At 40.1% G+C, this 24,623-nt stretch overlaps 1 protein-coding gene and 1 long non-coding RNA gene across 2 annotated transcripts in view; one reads left to right on the top strand and one right to left on the bottom strand.

The window, feature by feature from the left end:
* LOC309500614 overlaps positions 1-24,623 on the top strand; it is a 552,694-nt gene that overhangs the window by 423,299 nt on the left and 104,772 nt on the right. The gene's annotated exons all lie outside the window — the stretch shown is intronic.
* cdh10a (cadherin 10, type 2a (T2-cadherin)) overlaps positions 1,903-24,623 on the bottom strand; it is a 30,136-nt gene continuing 7,415 nt past the window's right edge. The window contains exons 2-12 of the mRNA XM_082172244.1: positions 16,270-16,633; positions 12,919-13,213; positions 10,864-10,983; positions 9,750-9,917; positions 9,118-9,305; positions 8,776-9,029; positions 7,636-7,772; positions 7,369-7,490; positions 7,146-7,254; positions 6,712-6,963; positions 1,903-4,906 (exon numbers count right to left, since the gene is read on the bottom strand). Coding sequence (XP_082028370.1) covers positions 4,416-4,906; positions 6,712-6,963; positions 7,146-7,254; positions 7,369-7,490; positions 7,636-7,772; positions 8,776-9,029; positions 9,118-9,305; positions 9,750-9,917; positions 10,864-10,983; positions 12,919-13,213; positions 16,270-16,491 — 2,358 coding nt within the window. The 5' untranslated portion in view covers positions 16,492-16,633 and the 3' untranslated portion in view covers positions 1,903-4,415. The remainder of the gene's footprint in view (positions 4,907-6,711; positions 6,964-7,145; positions 7,255-7,368; positions 7,491-7,635; positions 7,773-8,775; positions 9,030-9,117; positions 9,306-9,749; positions 9,918-10,863; positions 10,984-12,918; positions 13,214-16,269; positions 16,634-24,623) is intronic.

Raw genomic sequence — 24,623 nt, 5'->3', positions numbered from 1 at the left:
ACGAGAACGGATGCCGCCCTTTGGCGATATATACGCCACTGTTGCTGTCTTGTCCATCCGTACCAATACATGCTTGCTCTGAATCAACAGTTAAAACCTCTTCAGGCATAACAGCACTGCCAACAACTCGAGGCAGTCAACGTGCCAGTGCAGATGGAGCCCTGTCCAGGGTCCTGAGGCTGTGTGCCCATTGCATACAGTGCCCCAGTCTGTCTCGGAGATGCTGTTGTGACAACAACATGCCTACACTTGTTCTAGGGGAACTCCTGTCCGTAGAAACGCAAGGTCTGATCAAGGGCTTAATAAATGGTGAAAAATCGGCCCACCACCCCACCTCCCTTAGGGCAGCCTCTGTATCCTTCATGAATACGCGATGAGACAGGTCTATCACCGTGAACCAATCTTGGTGTTGAACACATGAGAGGATGTGCTTCTATGTGAGCATCTTGAACGGGAGCCTGTTCAGGGCCCAATTCAGAACTCACAGATCTGGGATTGGTCTCAACCCACTTCCTTTCTTGGGTACGATGAAGCAAGGGCTGTAATACCCCTTTTTCATCTCAGCCAGATGGACAGGCTCTATCTCCACCTGAAAGAAAGCGACATTCTTGCCTCGTACTGAGGTAAGAAGCCTGCCGCTGTACCTGGGCGCCTGAAGAACTGAATCGCGTAGCAGAACCAGAATGTTCTGATGAGGCAGCGTGATGGGCTGGGAAGTGCTAGCCACGCGTCCAGACTCCGTACTAACGGCACCAATGGAATGATGTCCGGTGTACCTGAGGTGGGTAGTTCACTGTGAGGGGGAGCAGGGAAAGCCATGCCGGGAGGAGCGATGAGTTTGTGTAAGAAAAATATTCATATTTAACACGTTACAAAGTAAAATTCTAGCTTCCGTCCAAACGGCCATACGTCTACTTGCGTCTACAAAACTTCTAGTTTTGCCAAATGCAGAGGCCCTTTCACACCAAAAGTTAAATAAAATAAGCTTCAGGCTGCTCAAACAAAGATGCCAATCTAGGTTGCAGAAGAATAGGACGCAGGAGAAGTAAGTAGCTGCTTAAATTGAATATTATTCAGAAGGAAGCATTTGCAGAACAACTGCACAAAAATTGCAGTGATGCATAATACATCATATCATGAACAAGATTTCACGAATCAAACTCCCTCCCAACAATTTCTGACTCGGATTTCCTTGGTGTTATTATATTCTGGATGTGGGTAGAAACAAATCATATAGAACAGTGAAATCACTCACTGTAACATTATCTTCATCTTGCTGACACTCTACTGGTGTCCCACAAAAGATGGATCACTGGAGTGCAATACTGTCTTTTATTCCTGTTGGTTTTCGCTGCATGGAGTAACAGCTCATTTGCATAAAGTTAATCTTTTATCTACTTTGTTGTGTTGTTGGACATGGCACCATCCTGTCACTGATGCTTATGCTGCTAGAAACCATCAGGACTCATTGAAAGTTAATGAGTTCTGGTCGCGTTGTCACTGCAGATTGATGTCAATGTGAACACTGCTATAGACTCTATAGACATGGTAACCTGAGACTATAGGTTCAAATCCTGGAAAAGAGGCATGGACTGAATTTCTGTGGTTTTCCATCACCATGACCTCTTGTGTATTATTGAGTGGAGACTCTAAGAAAGAAAAAAGCTTGATCATGCAAACCGGAGACTGCAGTTTCAGGACGGAATTTCTAGGACTGAAACTCCTAAAACCCTAACCCTAACCCTAACCCTAAGCCTAAACCCTAACCCCTAACCCCTAACCCTAACCCTTTTTTAAGGAACGGTTTATCCAATTTGAATGCACTTACTATTCAATTATGTATTATTATTTTTTAGGAATTATTTAAAGTTTTAATCATTCAATCAGCTGACACTGGAAGACTTGGCCACACCCACTCTTATATAAAAATATGGTGGACAGAAAATAAAAATGAAAAATGTCTGTGTGTTTAGTCTTTGCACCTGTATTTAAAAAAAAAAAATTAAGGTTTGAATCAGGTCTCCTCTGATGGAGCAGAATTGGCTAGGTGGCGCTGTCACAAAAATAACCCTGGGTCCTACAAATGAGGTCCTGAAACAATCTCTGGTATTGTAGGATCATTGCAAACAATGGATGTGCAAAGTTGTTTATTTCTTTGTATTATTTTCGCACACCTTTTCTGGATATCCCAGAAAGTAAAATTTACCACAGCAATGTAACTGCTTGCAGCAATTTAATTATTTAAAGTATGCATAATTCTACCTCAAAACAAAGTCTTATTATTGAAACAGAATGATACTGTGCATGCTGTTTCTTTATATGATAAACCATCACAAATAATATGAAATAATATTTGATAAAGAGAGAGCTTACTGTGTTCCAAGTTGGCTGTAGACACAGAACAAAAGCCTTTGTGAAACCAAAGTTGACAACACAAAGGAATTATTACATTATAACAGCAGCATTTGGCATTAAACATTTGCAAAAATTCTGCATTGAACATACAGTAATGGCTCTAGACAATGCGGAAAGTGTTAAGTTTCCACTGGGGAAATTCAAATTAATTCTCACAGCTAAGATCCAGTTTAAGACAAAGTTGCAGACTTTGGCAGGCCACAATGGAAAATATTTTTCAGAAGATCCCCAACAGTGAACCCTGGTTGTGTCACTCCCGGTAGCAAGGAAGGGTGAAACTGGATCTTAGTGCAGCAGTCTTTATTGAAAACAAAATCAAACTAACAGAAATACTCTGGCTTCTCAGAAATACCAAAAACAAGACCAGAACAACCAGTAAACAGCAACGACGACAGACAACTAGACAGGACTAAACACAGGGCTTAAATACTCTGAAAACGAAGGGAGAAACTAACTAGACACCTGAACTAAGGACTCTAATCAAATCTGTAACCAAATAGACAAACAGGCAGGGGATCGAGGAAGACAGAACCAGATGGAATAACCGGGAAACACAGACATGAATAGAACAGAAAAAGAGGTTAAACTCTAAACATGAACAAATAAACTCAAAATGTGACAGGTTTTCTATTTCCCAGCAATCCTCTATTATCTGTTAATCTTTAGTTCTTTGCTTTTGTGAGAGATAGAGACCTAAAAAAGTTAGGCGACCAGAAGTGCATTCATATTTTTTATTAAAATATATACTTAAAAAATGTGTATAGAAAACACTTTGACAATATTAATTCACACAAGCTCAGTGTGCTGCAGCATTCTTTGTGACACTTCTATTTGATTTTAGTGTAATCTGCAGTTTTGCAAATTAAGCAAACTTCACACAAGCAAATGAAGTTGAATTGAACAACGTTTCATACAGATGTAGAAATACTCCCCTGTTCCTCTGTAAGCTTTCAGTGCTGTAATGATAATGCTGCAATTATGTTTCAACAAGGGAGGACTTCACAAGATGTGTAGAGAGGCCGAGTCTGTGATGAAACATTTCTCCACTCACATTCAATTGTAGCCAATATAACTGAAATCCCTCTATGTAAAGTCCTGTAAAGAAACAGTTCTGCCAAAAATGAACATTCTGTCATCATTTACTTACCCTTACGTCGTTCAAAACCTGTATGACTGACATAAATTCTGAAGAATGACTTTATAGAACTTAAATACACCCAATTTTTTTTTTTTTTTGCCAGTTAATTTTCACATGATGTCATGGAACCATGAAACATGGCATTGTAGCAAAACGTGATTTGTGATGCTGAATTCCTGGATACGCCACCATCGTCAAAGGATGGCCCTGTCCCAAATGGCACACTTCATGTGCACTTGTGGTCTTGTGGACACAATGGCTGCCGCAAACACGTGTCCGTTAAGTCCATAAGACCATAGGCTGTCCCATTTGTCATTTTAGGTTTCAGAAGGGTCCCCTTTGTGGCTGATATGTGCTCACGATGCACACTTCTGCCGAAGCCGCACTAAAGCAAGACGTCTACCCAACAGTCAAGGCGGCATTACGTCATGAAAGTGTGACTTGGAGGAAAATCGCAAGGGCATAGGGTTCCATTTGGGACAGGGCCGTAGAAGAACAGGGAAGAGTCCTTTACAATCTGTCATAAGATGAAGGCAGTCTTGTCACTGTCCATGTTTTTAAAGTCACAAACTCATTCATTCATTTTGCTCCTCTGTCAAGTTTTTTTTTTTTTTTTTGCAAGTGAACAAAAAACAAAAATCACCATCACTTCTCATATTAACACAAAATCACCTTACCACAACACTGTCCACAAAAAAAATCCATCATAAAAGTGAAATTCCACTTGCTTTGTTAGAAAACACAAGAAAAAAGACTTCATGTGTGAAGTATCCTTTTTTGTTCTTCTTTCAAGTTATGCCTCACAGCTCAGAGTGCGATCCAAGCGTACATACAGAGAATATGAATGTCACTGAATGGCAGCCTAGTTGGCAACTCCCGTATCCTTTCCAATGTACATGTCAGCAAGTTTTTTAAACTGCGGCCCCCAGTTAGAGAGGTAATCATATTCATGGTCTCCCTCAGTCACAGAGGACTCCAGAGAGCTCAGTGACTCAGCGATTGATCCATTGCCCTCATAAGCATAAGTGGCGAGAGAGTCATAGGGAGGTGCGAAAGGGTCTGTGTCGTTGTCTTGCAGTCTGCTAATAATGAAGTCTCTAACATCCGCACACTCCTTCATGGGTGAAGGTCTGTGATAGGGAAACAGCATCTCAGGGATGATGTCGCGCCGCAGCTTGTTGCTTTCGATCACCTCTGGGTGGCGCAGTGTGCCGATGTCAAAGGCTTGCGTGTCCTCCTCGCCGCCCCCCTCGTCGTTATAGCTGACTACGTTATCCCTGACGTCTTCTTTGGAGATGATCAGCGGTTCCTTCCTCCTCTGCTTCTTTAAAGCTGAGAACATCACCACAATCACTGGAAAAGAGTGAACAGATATGCCTTGGTCAGTATCATCATTGCTAAAGCTGGCATGAAATAAAAAATAAAATAAAAACATTTCTAAATGCATATCTTATTGTGAACGATTCATCCATGCACATGTTTTTTTTTGTTTTTTGTTTTTTGTCATAACTGGATTGTCTTGAGAAATTACAGACTTTTCACTGGTGTCGCATGCAGGACCAATCATGTAGTATGTTTAAACCCTGCAAGCTCAATCGACTGCAAGCTCACATTCATTCTGCCTTTATCCAGTCAACAACCAATCAACACTCAGATGTATGTCACAATACAGAAAAAAGATCTGTCACTACTTCCGTTACCAGTGTTGGGGGTAATGCATTACAAGTAATGTGACTTTCATAATCAGATTACTGTTTTAATAACGAGTAAAGTAATGCATTACTTTTAAATTTACAACCAAATATCTGAGTTACTTTTTCAAATAAGTAATGCACATTACTTTGTTTTCCCATTTATTGACTGACAGCTCTCCTGTTCCCTTGTTGAGATAAATCGTGAGTAAAGTGCAGAGGCATTGTGTGCTCTGTGTGAACATGATGGTTATTGTAGTTCTAGACCAGGGGTATCCAAACCTGCACCTGGAGTGCCAACATCCTGCAGATTTACACTTATCTGGAAGTTGCTGGTAATCCTGAAGACCTTGATTAGGTATTTAAATTAGGGTTAGAGCTAAACTCTCCAGGAACAGGTTTGGACACCCCTGTTCTTGACTTAATTTGAACATCCATTTGCACTTGCACAAAAACAGATTCAGTATTTCTCAAAATGAATGAAACAGTGAAATGTACACTCAGAATATTATGCAAACCTGCAATCATTAAATATGTTAAATATAAATAAACCTTATGTGTTTAATCTCACTTTATTAAGCAATGTATTTTGTTGCTGATCCCAAAAAAATCACTTTAGAGAAACATCACATTTATGTTTTGTTTTTTTTTTTTTTTTTTTGCTGAAGCAAGAATGTTGAACTTCTGCTATCCAGAATGGCAGCACAGCTGAAAGATTTTTTGGAGCTGCGCCCTCTACTGTACAGGTTAGAATTAGAATTTATTTCAGCCTGAGGGTTATTCATTTCGCTTTTGGTGTGAAAGGGCCTTTACATTAGCCAAAAATAGAACTTGTTTGTTATTAAATAAACAAACAAGCAAGCCCCACCTAGTTGAGAAAAAGTAACGCAAAAGTAACATAACGCATTACTTTTCATAAAAAGTACACAGTTGGTTACTTTTTTTTAGAGAGTAATGCAATATTGTAATGCATTACTTTTAAAAGTAAACTATCCCCATCACAGTCAAAAACTACAATGAAACTTAAATGAAAACTAACAATACTGGGGAAAAACAAAACTAAACCAAAATGCATTTTCGTTACTCAAAACCAACTAAAATAAAATAACAGTGTCCCTAAGCTAACTTTAGTTTGAGTTTTTGATACATGGTATATTAAAAAACTTGAAACTTCTACAACTCAACTGAATTAAACAATCAACACCACTAGAGTGAAATAATACTAGACTTAGCGGAGTATCTTAACACCGTTAGCAGTAGCACATTATCTTTGGAAGTCCTAAAATACTAAAACCAAAATAATAAAATACTGAAAAATTAACTAAATAAACTGAAACAAAAAAAACTAATGAAAACTAATGAAATCTAAACTACAATAAGGTTGCCATGGGTTGCAATGTGAATAATAATAATAAAAAGAACTACAGTACCACTTGCTAGCTAGTAACACAGTGGGTGAAAACTCACTAAGAAGGATAAGGATGCAGAGAAGTATCGCCACTAGCGCCCCAGTGCTGAGGCCAGCAGAGAGCAGCAACGCATCAACACTGCAGGAACCCATGTTGCCGGTGGCGTCACAGCTGCACACACGAATGGTCAAAGTGCTGGTGCTGCTCTGGATGGGGTAGTCGCTGTCGGAGATAACTACTGGCAGATAGTAGACACTCATTTCACGCCTGTTAAATCCACTTCTTCTGGTCAGGATTCTGGCTGTGTTATCTTTGGGAGAGGTGGGGGTTAAGAGAACATTCAAACAGTCAGAGCTAGAGATATTATCTCATGCTGAGTCAAACAACAGGAAAAATAAAGCTGTTTTTGTTAGTGCCAAAATAGAAAAAAAGATTAAACATGCATTTTCCATAAGCTTCAAGATTTATCCGTCAAAGGGAAGATTTTTTCACCTTCATTATCAAAGATGGTGAAGTTTGGATTCATCGAACTCAAGCTGAATACAAATTTGTGACCCACAAGCGGTTCATCTGTGTCGATGGCACTGATAGTCTGTATGAGCTGAAATGGAAGACATGTTTTTGAATATGCAGAATAATTATGTTCTGTTTACAACCATTTTAATAATTCCATTTCATGGTCACACAGTCAAAAGCATATATAAATGTTACCTACCTGCCCAGCTTTGACATTCTCACACACAAATGTCTCATAAATCATGGCAAACTCTGGCGCATTGTCATTCACATCCAAAACTTTTATCAAGACAGGGACACGGCTTCTTTGATGAGGGTTATCTGATGAGAGTAACACAGTGTAAAATAGCCAGGAAAGATATTTTCATTCTCATACTTATTTATGTTTAAATAAATAGCCTGGTAACACATCATAATGTGATATGTCACCAGGCAACGCTATTTCTTTATGCATGTATTTACTTACTCATCTCACTGGCCAGGACTGAGATGTTGTGCCACTTTGACACTTCCCTGTCAAGAGACTTAAGAATTGTGATGGATCCATTCTTGGGGTCGATGTGGTAGAGTCTCTCTGGGTCTGTGTGGTGATCTACTGCATATCTATGGGAAAGTTTAAGAAATAATTAAAAATAAGTTGAATAGTCACTGACATTCCCTGAAGTCTGAAGAAGGGGTGTCATTGCATAGCAGTTGTTATAAATTGGATCAGCCAGTTGCCAGGAAATGAACTGTGACTATATAAAATATGACTTCTCAACTTTTATTTCTCATCATGTTGATTTCCATGAACAATTGTAACTTTGCATCTCACAATGTGATTTTTCTTTTTTATTGTAACCTTTTTAAAGTATTTTCAAGTTTTTAGAACCAATAGTGGGCACTGATCCAACACTATACTGTGCTATAAACTAAATTAAACTCACTGGAGCAAATTCACCAAACAGTTTACATCCCATTTTTGCATTATATTTCAGTGCAAAAACCTGCATCTCATTTGCTAGCCACCCACAATCCAGTTTCACTATGCGCTATCTGCATATATAGTACTGTGGCATGTGTTTTTAAATTGTCATTCGTTTCACTGCACACAAATCTTTCTATGTAAATTAGACTTAAAACAGATTGTGCATTATACACCAAAATTCGGCACTATTGGTTTGTGTACATTTTCTAGACATCATGGCAGCAGTAATTCATCAAATGATAATCAAATGAAGAAGAAGAGCGTAAACTGGGCATATGTCCATATTTTTTTTATATTTTTATGCAGTTTTGCAGTCAACTGCATTTTTGTTATTTTAAAGACTCGATTCAGACGCTGGAGCAATGCAGCCCCAGTGAAGTATGTCAGATCCCGGTAATCTGCTGTACCTTCTACAACCTAGAGCAGAATCAGCATGCAAAACTGAGAATTGCAGCATGCAAATTGCATTCAACAGATTTTTTGGGGGCGTGTTTGTGCCGTTATCTGATTTGCATAATTTATTTAATGATTCAGGTGCTGTGCAGACTGTGTGCAAATAAAATACTGCCAGCAGGTGCAAACCACGTTGGTGAATTCCCTGCAGTTAGTGTTGAATTATTAAATATTTCAAGTGCTCACTGAATTGGGTAATCTGTGGCATCGGGGTCCCAGGCTGTAATAGTTCCAATTGCTGTTCCTTTTGGTGTGTCCTCATTGACCTCAAAGACATACTGAGGCCTGCTGAAGATAGGAGGCTCATCCACATCTTTGGCTGTGACCTTGATGATAGCTGTGTCAGAGAATGGGCCCAGATGAAAGAAGTTGGGGTCCTGGTGTGTGTTAGTCACCTCCACTTTCACAGTGTACACGCGTTTGCTTTCATAGTCCAGTTTCTGGATGAAGATCAAAAAGACTGGTTGTACATATTTTCACAGCGTTATACATCATAACCTATTCATAAATATTGATACAGGTTTTTACCTTTTTGACAACGATAACACCCTCTTGGGATATCTCATCTGTAATTATATCTAGATATTCTTTGCCATCTCCTTCTACAATTCTGTATTTCATTTCAGCATTTTCTCCCTCGTCACCATCATTGGCTTTTATTCTGCCCACAGTTGATCCGATTTCTGCCGACTCATAAGTGCTTAGGTGGTAAGAACCTCGAAAAGAATAGAGGTTACATTTATTTCAACCATATGCAGTATTTTTAGTTTTTTGCCCATTTTAGTCTAATTCTAAGGCTTTTATGGTTTTTAAAGTCAACATTGACCCTATTTGATTACTTAATGCATTTGGTTCTGTTAAAGTTAATCTTAAGACAAAAAAAAATCCTCATTATATTTTAGTTAACTTCTAATAACTAACTAATAACCAATAGCAGCAATATAGTGAACTCACATTCCATTAAGTTATTTAATGTACAATTTTCACAATCAGTCCCACCCTACACTTTTTCTTGTTAAATATGCCTTCTTTCTTGGAAATATGTCAGAAATACAATTCACAGTTCAAGAAGTACAATATGTCAGAAAATCAATTCAAACAGTATATGGGTTGCAATTCACTTTGATTTTAAAAGCACTCATGAATTAGTGACATCTTACTGTAAGCAAAACGTGGCGGGCTGTCATTAACATCTGTGAGGGTAACGTTGACCGTGGTGGTTCCAGACAGACCACCCATCTGTCCTGCCATGTCTTTGGCTTGAATAACCACCTGATACTCCTTCCGCACTTCCCGATCCATACTGGAAAGGGCTATTCTGACAATTCCTGCACAGAAAACACTGATTAACCATCAATCATAAAACAACATATCAATAGCAAAGTGTAAATGTAAAATGTATTAATATTAATCTGTTTAAAAAAATATATATATACTTTTATACAGCAAAGACACAATAAATTGGTCAAAAGTGACAGCAAATACATTTATAATGTTACAAAGTATTTCTATTTAAAATAAATTATGTTCTTTTAAAATTTCTATTCATCAAAGAATCCTGAAAAAAAATACTGTATGTATTACGGTTTCCTTTTTTTTTTTATTTTTTTTTTTAGAATCAGCATTCTAGAATGATTTCTGAAGGATTCATGTGACACTAAAGACTGGAGTAGCCTAATGGCTACACACACACACACACACAATTTTAAATGTATTCTTATTTTCTGATTCTGCCTTTTCGTTCTAAGAAAATGTTTATTAATTTATCTACTAATTTTTCACAGTTTAATACAGGACAGCTTTTTTTTCAGTCCCAGGGAACTTATTGCATACTAAAAAGAATTTTATACTTCCATTTTTCATTTTATATAATAATTTATATTTTTTAATTTATTTGATTTATAGCGCTACTTTTTTTTATAGGGACAGTATTTTCTGTCCCTGCTTGGGCTTGCGATTATGCCTTAATCTTAATATTTTGCATCCATAACCTTTATATTGCAACATTTATCAAGCTTAACTTGCATTCTTCTCAGCAAAAGCAATAATACAAGCCTTAGTAATTTGTTCCATTTCAAAGATTTATTCTATTTTGTGTAAAGCAAATATTCTAGCTGGATCTTAACCAGGCACAGCAGTGTGTGATCTTCATGCTTCAGACATTCCACATAAAAAGTAACATCCCTGCCTTACCTTGTCAAATGGCCTCAGGCATACATCATAGTAGTATGTCAGCAGAGAATATGTTTTCAACAAAATGTTTGGAGGACTCACCTGTGTCAGGATCCACAGAGAAGTAGGGCTGCCCTTGTAGAATGCTGTACACGAGTTTAGCACTGTTCCCGTATGTGGCATCATCTGCATCAGTGGCATTGACTTCTATTACAAAAGTACCTATAAATAAATAAATAAGAAAAAAACATGAATGAGTTTTGAGAATGGAGATGAGAGCAAATGGAGATATGCAGATGTTTAAATAAGTGCCCTGCTTCACTTTTATGCTGACACCAAAAACACACACACAAAAAAAAACACTTCAATAATGTTGAAAAGATGTCCTCAGATTTGCCAAAATACCAAAATCTGCCATCAGAAATAAGTAACTACACTATGAACTCTAATATTTTGCATCATCATACTGCATTCCAATATTTATTTCAATTAAGGAATTTATAAGCATCTGATAAGTTAATATTTCAATCAAGCATAATTGAGAACATAACTGGGTCTGTAGAACTATGAAAGACCAACCTCTCAGCAATACAATATTGATTTGGGTAGCAGTGGAGAAGTTAATTAGTATTACGATTTAACCAATTAGAGCATAATACTTTTTTGGGAAGAAGGGTTGTGTGTTTGGCAATATATTTGCATAATATTAAATTTCTCAAATGTGAAGAACCCAGCTCTCAAAAAAGGGGTACAGTCATGAAAATAAATAGTTGGGTCATTGTTTTGTTTTCAGAACTGAATTATTAGCATTCATTATGGTTCAAAGGCTACAGTGCCTCTAACCTAGATTTACAACCATTCCTTTTATTAGAAAATACATATTGAATTGGTTTTGTCCTAGGGTTGTGTGTCAGAGGGTAATGAGCGCTTCATAATATGATGACACTTTCACTTTGATTGAGGGCAATAATTTCATAAATACGATGTACAGTCCCTTATATTCGATTCCAGCTGAAAATGAGAGAGGGAAGAACATCATTAGATTTTCTTTGGGGAGACGATACCAAACAGACTGCTTCACTGCTTGAGGACTGACTTGATTGGAAACGGGATAACCAGAGGTTATTATGATATTACTGAGAAACAGCATGAATCTCCTGAATATTCATGCGCTGTGGATATGTATGGTGCAGTGTCACTACAGAGCCACTGATTGTGTGAGACAGTGGTGATAGATGATGTGCGAATGGGAATTAGATGTAAATAGAAAATGTGATAAGATCTCTTCCATTAGACACTACATCAGGACTCAAGAGAGGCAGATCCTTGCGGGCACTGCTTTTAGTGATTACAAATATTTGCATTTGACTACCTGCAGTACATATTATTAACTGTACATTCCTAGAAAACTGCTACTTTTAGGAAATATGGTTATTTCTGATTATTAACAGAACCATGGCACTAGTTTAATTTGCTATACATAATTTACTTATGTGCAACAAACACCAAGTAATAAATATAAAATGTCAGTACATTTTGCTATCGTCTCTAGACCTTTTGACAACATCAAATGCTCCTGTCTGAAAAAAAAAATTCCTTTCCCTTTGAAACATCACTTATCAGGCTTATGCTACTCTGAATAATACCTGAACTTCGTATTTTGAGCACTTCTTGCGTTGTTGTTGCTTGAATTTTGTCCTAATTTGTAAGTCGCTTTGGACAAAGGCGTCTGCTAAATGACTAAATGTAAATGTAAATGTGAACGAAGATTTTTTTTATATAACTCATGTGGGACTATATACCATTTATTTATGTCTTTTCATTTTTAAATACAGGGGCACACAAAATTTAATTAAAATAAAATAAAATATAAAATAAAATAATTCATAAACAAAATGTTGAGTAACTGTGGGTTAGTATGATAAAGACTTAAATCAAAGCCAAACAAAACATTTTGAAAATTCAGCTCACTTGTGTAAATGCCACACTCCATAACAATACATGCTTCAAAAACTCCAACCAATAGCAGTGTGCCATCCTTGACCTTAAAAACACTGCAGTGACAGGAATATCACACACTGGTGCAGTATTCCAGCATGACAGTAAATGCACTTCAAATAACAACAACGGGAGAAAAAGTAATTTTCATTCACTCACCGACGTCTGACATTTCAGGTACACTGGCAGAGTAGACAGCCCTGGTGAATTTGGGCTCATTGTCATTGATGTCATGTATCTTGACAATGAATTCAGTGGCAGGCTCCAGGGGGAGGCCCGTGATCTTGTTGAAAGCCTGGGCCTGCAGTGTGTAAGAGGCCTTTTCCTCTCTGTCCAGTCTCTGAGTAGCATGTAAATCCCCAGACTTCTCATCGATACGAAATACTGTGCCTGCTCCTTCCCCGGAGAGAACATATCTGGCAGTTCCATCCCCTATGTCTTTGTCTGAGCGAAGCTGCATGGACAGAAAGCAGACAGTGACTTAACCATGTCGCAATGCACAGATTTGAAATTTGCCACATCATTTGTGGATATTTTTTAAATCAAACATTCTAATCACTAGTAGAGTAGCATAAAAGTCCTTCCTTCAGCAAAATGTTAATATGATATGCTGCCATGTTTTATTAACCAGTGAACTTCAGCTTGTCTTGTTTTCGATCATGGTTAGCAGCTTAGAAGAAGAATCTTTTAAAGGGAAAGCTCTCTAGGGACAATAGAAACTCATAAAAGCCACAGACATCTTAAAGAAAAAGTCTTAAAAGTACAAGTCTTCAGAACATATTCCATTAAATACTAATGAAGCTTTTAGTCTGATTTTACCACAGTGTTTTTATTGCATTTCCATTTGCATTTCTAAAAATATGAAATGTTCGGCCTTTTAGTACATGAATGATTTCCATGACTTTTCATTTTAGTAGTGAATTGTAATTATTTCCATTTTTGCCCACACTGTCATCCATTTAAACTGGATCTCATCACTGTCCTCTATATAGTATAACATTCAAATTGATTGTTGTTGGTAACTTGTTAGAAAACAAATCAATAACGCTTTGTAGTCAGTCAACACTTTTTATTTTTTGCCTTTTTTAAATTTTTTAAATACCGGTAAAATTTTGCTTTAGGATATTTGACTTGAAATGATGTGATAATAATGACACTTAATTTAAGAAAGAAACTACAAAAGTCTTGGACTTGGATCAAGAAGTTAGCAAGCAGTGCAAGCAGATATAGCTAGAATTTAATTATCTTTTTTTTTTCTTTTTCTTTTTTTTTTAAGTCTTACAAGGGGTCAGAAAAGTTCCCCTAATTGAAAAATAACCCTGATACATCCCACCGGTTGGGTCATTTAGTTTCCCTTAAATGGGTTGATTTGCCCTTTAAAGCTGTTCAACTGTCACCGCCTGATGCTTAATTCAATGTTAACCTGTGGGATGAGACTATGGGTTCCAACAGGCTTCAGAGAATAAAAAAAAATAAAAAATAAAATAAGCAATTGTTTCATGCGTTTATGAGTGCAGTCCAGCATCTGGCCAGAGTCATGGCCATTTAATGCATTTATCCTGGGCTCTAAAGTCTGTTTTTAGAAAGAGCCAATGGTCTGATTCCACCTGCTGACCCCTCAAACACACTCAGCGCGTCAGCAGGATCTCATAACAAACACTTTATATAATCCGCACTAACTGATATTACATAGGAAAACACCACGAAGCGAAATGTTACAAAAGCAGCTTTTTATTTGCCTGAGCATAAAAGCTGTTCTGATCCGCAGAGTCCCTAAACAGTGTTCAATACACTACTCCCCCTCAATTTATGTATGTTGGAGTGCACTTATTTCAAACAATGTATTTATAAATACACGCAATTTGTTCATATTACTTCCAAACTAATTTTGTTTCTGTTTCATACAAACTGGCTAAGTCACGTGATTTGAGTAAACGAGGATTATTTAGTTGCCTATACGCCATAGTTTTTTGTTTTTTTTGGGGGGGGTTTACGCTACCAAAATTATTAAAAGACTACATATTTTATATATTAGTTACACTTTAATGAAAACACTTGCTATTTATTTGTAAAATGTGAAAGATTGTTCTGTGTGTTTGTTGCATTTACCACCAGATGTCCTCAGCATGCGATTGAAGCTTCTAGATTCGAAAGAGTGAGACTCGATGTGAGTTGATTCTATTTCAGTGAGACCGCACCGCAATGATATCCTTCCGGAAAAAAAGGGTGTCAATAATCTGTGATGCATAAACGTAACGTTACATTACAACGGAATCCGAAGTCACTATTATGCACAGGTGAGTGACATTTTGCGTGTTGCGAACCAAACGACGTCAGTCACCTGAATGCAGTCTGAACTCGGTTTTTACGAAATATTTAGCGTTTTGCATTTTAACTGCAAATTACTCAATAGGAAACAAACGTAGGCCTATTAATCGTTCTGGAATTGAATCGTGACTTTATCTGATCAAATCGTAACCTAAATTCAGTATAATAGGCTAGGCTACTTCATGCATGTGATGTTGGCAACCTGAATACAAACATTGGACTCTTGACTCCTTTACACTGCAATGACTGACTGGAAAGAGATATCGATGCACACTTGTTCTCTTTGCAGTTTAATTTGATACACTCCCACTGATTCAGATCTCACTTGTCTACTTGCTCTAGCCAAATACAGTAATTACCATATCAAGTCCACTTAATCCAAGTTAACTTGCCAAAGTTTAGTAGACAGGTTCCAATTGTGTACATGTGCACAGCTAACCTTTTGACTAAGTGATGCAAATGTACTCTTTTATGGTAGCATTATTAGTAGTCTATGTGCTAAACAAGAATAAAATATTTAAATAAAAATAGTACAGTTTAAATCTATTTGTCATAGTCTATTCTATACATGTCCTCCAAAGTTTGTACGTATACAAACCAGTCAGTGTTTTAATAACAGGGACTGTGCAGCTGAATGTCAGTATGGACTCCTCTTTCATGTTTAATGTGGCAATGGCATAAATATAGCATGCCTCTGAACTGTGACTTGATGAATTGCAGTCCCTTCCTTCACACAGCCACTGCAGATGGGTTGGAAGTCAATGGGGTGAATGAAAAAGAGTGAGTGAAATAGCCCATAATTGTTGATTCCTGTCAGGTCTCAGCGGAGCCACTTTGTCCTGGAAATGAAAGCGGTAAAAACTAAACCCTGGTACAAAGTATTCTGTCTCGAAACGACTCTCTCCCACTCTTATTCGCGTTCTGTCTCTCTGGGATGTGAATATTCATGCCTCAGTGAGTGTGTAATTCATATTTGTGCTACTTTATGTTCTTTGATGATGGCATCAATTTTTCCGAAGTGCCTGCCACACATGAATGTGTTCAAATCCAGTGTCAAACCATATAAAGCTCAGGAAAACGAAATGGGAATGCAAAAATCAGGCATTTGCATCTCCTCCAAGCCCTGTTTTGCTAGCCAAGGAGGCTCGTTCGTTCTGAGCTTGTGTTATCATGGACTCTCACCTTGCCGACATACTGATAGTTACTTCCTGTGTATTCCTCCGACAGGAAGAACTGCCTCCACATCCAGTCTCTTTTGGATCTGTGCAGCACAATTTTATCTCCTTCCATCAGATGGTTCCAGTTGTGAAAGAGATTCCCATCATTCCTCTCTAGCAATATGACTGGAGAGCTCAGGTGCGGAAAGACCAGTGGAAGCAGCCAAAATAAGTGATTCATCATCATTGCAGCCAATCGATCGTCACGATGACAGCGACACCTTATGAATAAGCTAAGTAGGGTGGGCAGTGCTGAATTGAAAGTGATGTAAATGGCAACATCAGCAACCCTGACATTGTAGAATCGCCTTTGATCCTCCTTTGATTCCCTATAAAAAATAATCAAAGCAAAAAAGTTACATACAGTGTGTTGGAGGTCACTGCAGCCCTTGTCAAGATGCAACACCCGTTTCTTCTACTGTAATCCTTTTGTTGTTTGCGGAGTGTATCCCACAGGGCCTTCATGCAATATTCTATTCACAGAAGATCAAACACGTAGCCTCACACAAAACGTTGCATACAATATAACATGCCCGTGCAATTAACAGAAATGCTTGCATTGGTAAACATGGCTAAAATGACATTCTGCACCAGGTCTGGGTTAAGGACAGGACAGACTGTTATCATGGGTTAACTGAAAATGGATAAACAAAAATAAAAGACTACATATATTATAATATAGATATGGGTTGGGAATAGAAAATGTATTCCCATTTTGGAATCAGTTATACAATTAAAATTTCGACTCCACCTATTGATTCCTGTGTGCACATTTTAATGGGTTTAAACCATTCAAGCGCAACAAGATGCGAAAGAGAAAAAAAAAATCACTCACTGATCTTGACTGATTAACTTTTGTAACTTTAATAAGGATTAATTTATATTTTATTTATAAAAAGAAAACTCTGCAGTGGTATTTTACAGTTGACTTTTATTGAATAAATGTTTGATATCTAAATGTTTGACTTCGGATTGAATCAGAATCGATTTGCCGATTCAGAATTGGAATCGCTAAAAATTCAAACAATACCCAACCCTAAATATAGATAATTAATATTTAATGGTATTTACTGTTATTAGATTACATTTTTAGGTTACAAATGAATGAAGACACTTGCAATTGTTTTGCAGAACATGTAATTGCACATGCATTCATTGCATTCATATGAGTTGAACCATCAGATGTCTTAAGTGTGCGAAGCTTAGAGTTCTTTGAAACTGAATAATTTTGCAATTCAAAGGCTCACTGTAACCTTCACTAGTACATTCTTAGTAGCCTATCAAAATGCTGTCTGTCATTTCGATTGATAAAAATACAATATATTGTCTAGTGTTTTTTTCTACATTAGAAGATTCCCATTGTAAAAGTTGTTAATGTATTTCACTGAGCAAAGTTTTGTGACGTAACTTGTGTTGTCGCCATGAAATCAAAGATGACAATATTTATTTTTTATGGAAGATTGCAGTACTTATTCTGATTTATCTATGCACATTATAATTTTTTTAAGTTCATGTGCCCTCATAATCTTTTATCAAACTAACTTCTCCCTCTCGCAGCAACATCTCTTCTCTGATGACTTGTTTACTGACCAGAGGGCGGGACAACCTGTTACTCAGAGATCACAGCAATAGCAAATCACAACAATCCAATCAATTTCCAATGGACAAAATCAATTCCCGCTCTACATTTTTTTCTTGTTCGAGAAGCCATTTCACTCAAATATGTCACAATAGGGAAGAAAAGACTATCACAACTTCCGGTACATGCTGAATTTAAATATAAATTAATGATAATATCCTGTCTTGCCCGCTCAGGTCGTGATTGTATATAGATGACTAGACTGCTCGTATTCCTACGTGCACAATATTAAATGATGAAATCAAAAATGTACATGAGTTAATAAAGATGCCAAAATAACAATTAGGCTAATGGTAAAATGAAAATGATGATGGAAAAAATGTCATAATGGAAATTTTACCACCCAATCTTTCACGGTGACAGTGACCAATTATTTTCCTGTTATTCGGGCGAGACCCTCAGCATCATCATTATTGATCGAGATAACGTTCGCATCTCATGTGTTTTTTTTTTTTTTTTTCTGCAGTCACAAACAATGATTAAACAAAGTGCAAGTGAATGAAGTAACAACCCTTATTCACAAATTGATTCTTATTCCAATGGTATCTTCTTATTCCCTTGTCCTCTTAATATGTTCCACAACCAAATCGATTTCCAGAGGAGTACTATAGTACGGGTGTTATAACTACATCAGAGCCAAAAGAAATCAACGTACGTAGCGGGATCAATAGCAGACCTTGATTATATGTCACAGAATGACTAGGGTTGGATTCAAATGCTGGTCACACGACCTGAAAGCTCTTGCTCACTGCCTCAAATAGTGATTGCTGCTGGCAGAGTGGCCTGCCATGTTTATTCCTGAGCTTTCTGGCTGAGTGTTTAAGCATGACAGCCGATGTGAGATGCATTCAATTAACTGGGATTAAGTGAAACATTACTCACCTCCTATTCACCTTTTAGAGTGCATTTTTCACTAGCATCTCCTTAAATGTGGCAAACAGAGTTTTAATGTCCTTAAATGTTTGAATGTCTGTCCCGAGAGATATTTAACGCCGCTATTACTTTTCTGAACCGCTGTAAGCATACACATCAGTTTTCAACATGGCCAGCAGGCTTCAGTTTAGCTGTCAAGTTACACACTACACACCAAAATAAATAAATAAATATGTTTACAGTAAATATTGATTTGAGTTTATCAGCCTAGCAGCAATACAGACACAGCAACAATATTACAGTAACATTAATACTAAATGTCACGGTTGAGTTATGCACTGTTTCCTCTGTGTCGCGTGTCACTGTTTGTTTTCATGTCTGTGAGTGTGCGCGAGTGGGCGTTGTCCCGCTCGCGTGGTTGTTCAGTGCTCCAGCTGATATCAATCACACTCACTCCCCGCTCCAGCTGCTATCAATTCCCGCTCTCTATAAATACTCACTCATCTCTCCATTCCAGTGTCCATCCGTTGTTTGCAGTTCCATTGAGTGTGTCGTGTCTACCGGATCCTGTCTTGTCCGTGGAATTGTCTTCTCTGGTTCACTGCATCGAGCACCACGCACGGGATATCACCACCGATTCACCTCATCTGAGCACCATTCACCTGACCATCGAAGTCCCTGCGAGAGAGAGCCTGAGACCTGCTGTCCCCCTGAGAGACTCTTCTCCATTGACTCTTTTGAGATTTCACCTTTGAGTTGCTGTTCTAAATAAACACTGTTTCACCCGCATTTGCTTCCTGTAATCTATCATGACAGAACGGATGGACTAATCCATGGAAGCAGCGGGTGGTTCTCCAGCCTCGTTAGAGGATTTTATTCAAGTATGCATCAACCGGATGGATGCACAAGAACGCAGCCAGGGGGAGACTGGACGCGCAATTCAGGCTCTTGTCTCGCAGGTGTCCGAGCTCACCCAGCGAGTCCATCAACTTCAACCTCCCACTGCGCCAGCACTCCCAGACCCACCGGTCGTTCCCCCCACACCAGCTGTGCCGCTCTCCCAATCAGAACCCAGACTTCCGACCCCCGAGTCTTACTCTGGTGAGCCCAACTACTGCCGCCCGTTTCTAACACGTTGCAGCATGCATTTCTCCCTACAGCCTAAGACCTTCGAGAAGGAGGAATCTAAAGTGGCATTCGTGTTAACGCTACTAACGGGGAGAGCGGCGCTTTGGGGAACGGCGGTCTGGGAGAATCAAGACCAGTGCTGCTCCTCGTTCCAGGCACTCTCGGCGGAGATGCGGAGGGTCTTTGATCGTGCTGTTCAGTAAGTCAAGGGCTGCTTCTCTCCCTCCGCATCGTCCCTATGACTGTGCAATAGATTTACTGCCAGGTAAGTCTCCGCCTAAAGGCAAGATTTATTCACTCTCGGTTCCTGAGAGAGAGGCTATGGAGAAATATATTTCTGATTCTCTAGCAACCGGGTTCATCCGCCCTTCCTCTTCTCCTGCGGGGGCGGGGTTCTTTTTTGTGGGGAAGAAGGATGGTTCTCTGCGACCTTGCATTGATTACCGAGGGCTGAATAACATCACGGTAAAAAACACTTATCCTTTGCCATTGATGTCTTCAGCCTTCGAGAGGTTGCAGGGAGCATCACTCTTCACAAAATTGGATTTAAGAAACGCTTATCATTTGGTCCGCATCAGGAAGGGGGATGAATGGAAGACTGCTTTTAACACCTCTAGGGGGCACTTTGAATATTTGGTTATGCCGTTCGGCCTGTCCAATAGTCCCGCAGTCTTCCAGGCGCTCGTCAATGACGTGTTGCGAGACATGATCGATCAATTCATATATGTTTACCTGGATGACATATTGATTTTTTCTTCGTCTCTCCAGGAGCATGTGCAGCATGTCCGACGAGTGCTTCAAAGATTGCTAGAGAATGGGCTTTTTGTCAAGGCGGAGAAATGCGTTTTCCATGCACAGTCGGTTCCTTTTCTGGGACACATCGTGTCGGCTGAAGGTATGCGTATGGATCCTGACAAGGTTAAGGCTGTGGTAGAGTGGCCAATCCCAGATTCCCGCAAGGCCCTGCAGCGGTTTTTGGGATTCGCCAACTTCTATCGGCGATTTATTCGCAACTTCGGCCAACTAGCCGCACCTCTGACCGCCTTGACCTCCCCCAAAACTACGTTCAGGTGGTCAGACGCAGCTGAGGCTGCGTTTGCCAAACTCAAGAACTGCTTTGTTTCAGCTCCCATCTTAATTGCCCCTGATCCGTCACGTCAGTTTGTGGTGGAGGTCGATGCGTCAGAGGTGGGGGTAGGCGCAGTTCTCTCACAACGCTCTCCTTCAGACGACAAGATGCATCCCTGCGCGTTTTTGTCACATCGTCTATCTCCTGCCGAACGAAATTATGACATTGGTAACCGAGAGTTGTTGGCAGTCAAGTTAGCGTTGGAGGAGTGGCGTCACTGGTTGGAGGGATCAGGGGTACCCTTCATCGTCTGGACTGACCACAAGAATCTGGAATATATTAGAACCGCCAAAAGATTGAACTCCAGGCAGGCTCGGTGGGCACTTTTTTTCGGTCGTTTCGATTTTACTCTCTCATATCGTCCAGGGTCCAAAAACATCAAACCCGATTCTTTGTCGCGTATTTTTGATCGTCCCGAACACGAACCTACTCCCGAGCGCATTTTTCCAGAGACCCTAATTATCTCTTCGCTCACATGGGAGGTCGAATCGAGGGTCAAGAAGGCCTTGGAAGGGGTAACGCCTCCGATCCGGTGCCCACCTAACCGCTTATTTGTGCCGGAGGGATTACGATCAGACGTTATCCAGTGGGGTCATTGCTCTAATCTAGCCTGTCATCCAGGGGTGAGTCGTACTATCTATTTAGTTAAGCAGCGGTTCTGGTGGCCACTTATGGCTCGTGATGTTCACCATTTTGTCTTGGCTTGCTCAAGTTGTGCCACTGGTAAGTCGTCCAATCGACCCCCAGATGGGTTACTTCAACCGCTGTCGGTGCCTTCGAGACCCTGGTCCCACATCGCTCTAGATTTTATAACCGCCCTCCCACCCTCCCAGGGGTACACGGTAGTTTTGACCGTGGTGGACCGGTTCTCGAAGGCGGCCCACTTTATTCCCTTGCCCAAATTGCCTTCAGCCAAGGAGACAGCGGTGGCAGTCGTGAACCACGTCTTTCGGTTACATGGCCTCCCGACAGACGTGGTTTCCGACAGGGGACCCCAATTTGTGTCCAGATTCTGGCGAGAGTTTTGTAGATTGCTGGGGGCGACGGTCAGTCTGTCCTCTGGGTTCCATCCCCAGAGCAATGGTCAAACTGAGAGAGCCAACCAAGATTTGGAAAGAACACTACGATGTTTGGTCTCCAGGAATCCTTCCTCCTGGAGTCAACAACTTTCTATGGTGGAGTACGCCCACAATACCTTGCCAGTGTCATCCACGGGCCTGTCTCCGTTCCAGTGTAGTGTAGGGTACCAACCACCTGTTTTTCCTAGTACGGAATCCGAAGTCGCGGTCTCCTCCGCCCACGCCTTCATCCAGAGGTGTCACCGTACTTGGACGAGAGCCCGGGAGACACTCCTCCAAGTGCGAGAGCGCACCAAGGCCAAAGCCGATCGCCACCGGTCTAGGCCTCCCGTATACGTCGTCGGTTCCAAAGTGTGGCTTTCTACCAAGAACATTCCTCTCCGCTCCGTATCGAATAAATTAGCTCCTAAATTCATTGGCCCGTTTTCTGTCACCAAGATCGTTAGTCCGGTGGCCGTCCGCCTCAACCTTCCTCCGGCGTACAGGAGAATTCATCCGGTTTTCCACGTTTCCAAGATAAAGCCCGTGTTTTTTGCACGTATTAATCCGCCAGTCCCGGTTCCCCCACCGCCGCGACTCGTAGACGGGGAACCATCTTATTCGGTTCGTCGCATCCTGGATTCAAGGCGGAGGGGACGCGGATTTCAGTACTTGGTGGATTGGGAAGGTTACGGTCCAGAGGAGAGAAGTTGGGTTCCTGCTCGGGACATCCTGGATCACTCCCTGATCGATGATTACAATCGACAGGTAAGGAGGCCTGGGAATGCCGTGAGGCATTCCTAGGGGAGGGGGTACTGTCACGGTTGAGTTATGCACTGTTTCCTCTGTGTCGCGTGTCACTGTTTGTTTTCATGTCTGTGAGTGTGCGCGAGTGGGCGTTGTCCCGCTCGCGTGGTTGTTCAGTGCTCCAGCTGATATCAATCACACTCACTCCCCGCTCCAGCTGCTATCAATTCCCGCTCTCTATAAATACTCACTCATCTCTCCATTCCAGTGTCCATCCGTTGTTTGCAGTTCCATTGAGTGTGTCGTGTCTACCGGATCCTGTCTTGTCCGTGGAATTGTCTTCTCTGGTTCACTGCATCGAGCACCATGCACGGGATATCACCACCGATTCACCTCATCTGAGCACCATTCACCTGACCATCGAAGTCCCTGCGAGAGAGAGCCTGAGACCTGCTGTCCCCCTGAGAGACTCTTCTCCATTGACTCTTTTGAGATTTCACCTTTGAGTTGCTGTTCTAAATAAACACTGTTTCACCCGCATTTGCTTCCTGTAATCTATCATGACACTAAAGTCCTACAAACGATCCAAAACTGAGGCAAGATGGTGCCAGTTGCATTTGTGTTTAACGAGAGAGCAAGTCTGTATTTTGTAGGTATAGTAATCGGGCGCTGAATAGAATTATTTAAGCCAATGGGATCACTTGGGTTCCTAATGGAGACCAGATTTTGAGGGAAAACATGATGTGTCATGACCATAGACTGTAAAAAAATATGGACGTAGTGTCCGTGACGTCACCCGTAGGTTTCTGAAGAGCATTTTTGAAGCCTAAAGTGGGCGGAGTCGGCCGTCGCCATCTTGGCCTTGCGTCACCTTGCGTCACTCCTGGATAACAGAAAATGGGCAAAGCGGCGGGGCGTGAGTAGAGCCAGAGCCTCGCGCTAAAGTGACAGTTGATGATGTAAAGCCAATTAAAAGTTCCTGTTTTTGCCCTTCAAAATATTATAATAGTTAAAAGACATGGCTACAAGTGAGACTGTGTATCGTGATTCTGTACTATTCTGCTAGTTGAAAATGTATTATGCAGTAACTTAATATGAGAGAGTGTGTGTGACAGTGATTTATGTGCATAACAGTTAAATTTTTTTATAGTCTATGGTCCGTCAGCGCGGCATCGCTCGTCAAGTTCGTAGAGAGCTTATTCAGTCAATTTTAAATTCTGATTTGGCCGCCTCTCAAATGGGTTAAACCATAGATATATTACCTATGAAGTTCAAGTACGTTAAATGCGCTAGAAATCTGCGCTCATTCAAGGATGTGCATTTATTACATGGACGGAGAAAGCAACGACACCTGCAGGATTTCATCTGACGGAACAAAAGCATATTATAATCCATCTGTTCCGTGAGAGCAGAACGAACAAGCCTTTATATCTATAGATGTTTTTAAATCTGAAAACTCAAAAAATCAACGAAATTGTCAGACATCCATTAGTGCAAGTTCACAGAGGAAAACAACTGAAATCAACGCTGGTTGTTCTCTCGAACGACACTCGACGACAACGACGGAATCCAAAGCCGTGGGCGAAGTAATGGGTGTATTAAATTGTATGAAATAATCCCTAGAAAAGCGCAAACACTGAAGAGATGGCAAGTTCAGCAGCTAAAATTTGCTGAGGTGAAGTGACGCAGGCACGCAGCTAACAGCAGACAAACGGCTATAAATATTAATCAACTAAAAAAATGCA

This window comes from Leuciscus leuciscus (assembly GCF_965113295.1).
Source record: "Leuciscus leuciscus genome assembly, chromosome: 6".
NCBI lineage: Eukaryota > Metazoa > Chordata > Actinopteri > Cypriniformes > Leuciscidae > Leuciscus > Leuciscus leuciscus.
Note: the sequence above shows the minus strand (reverse complement) of the source record. Positions and strands in the feature narration are given on the sequence as shown.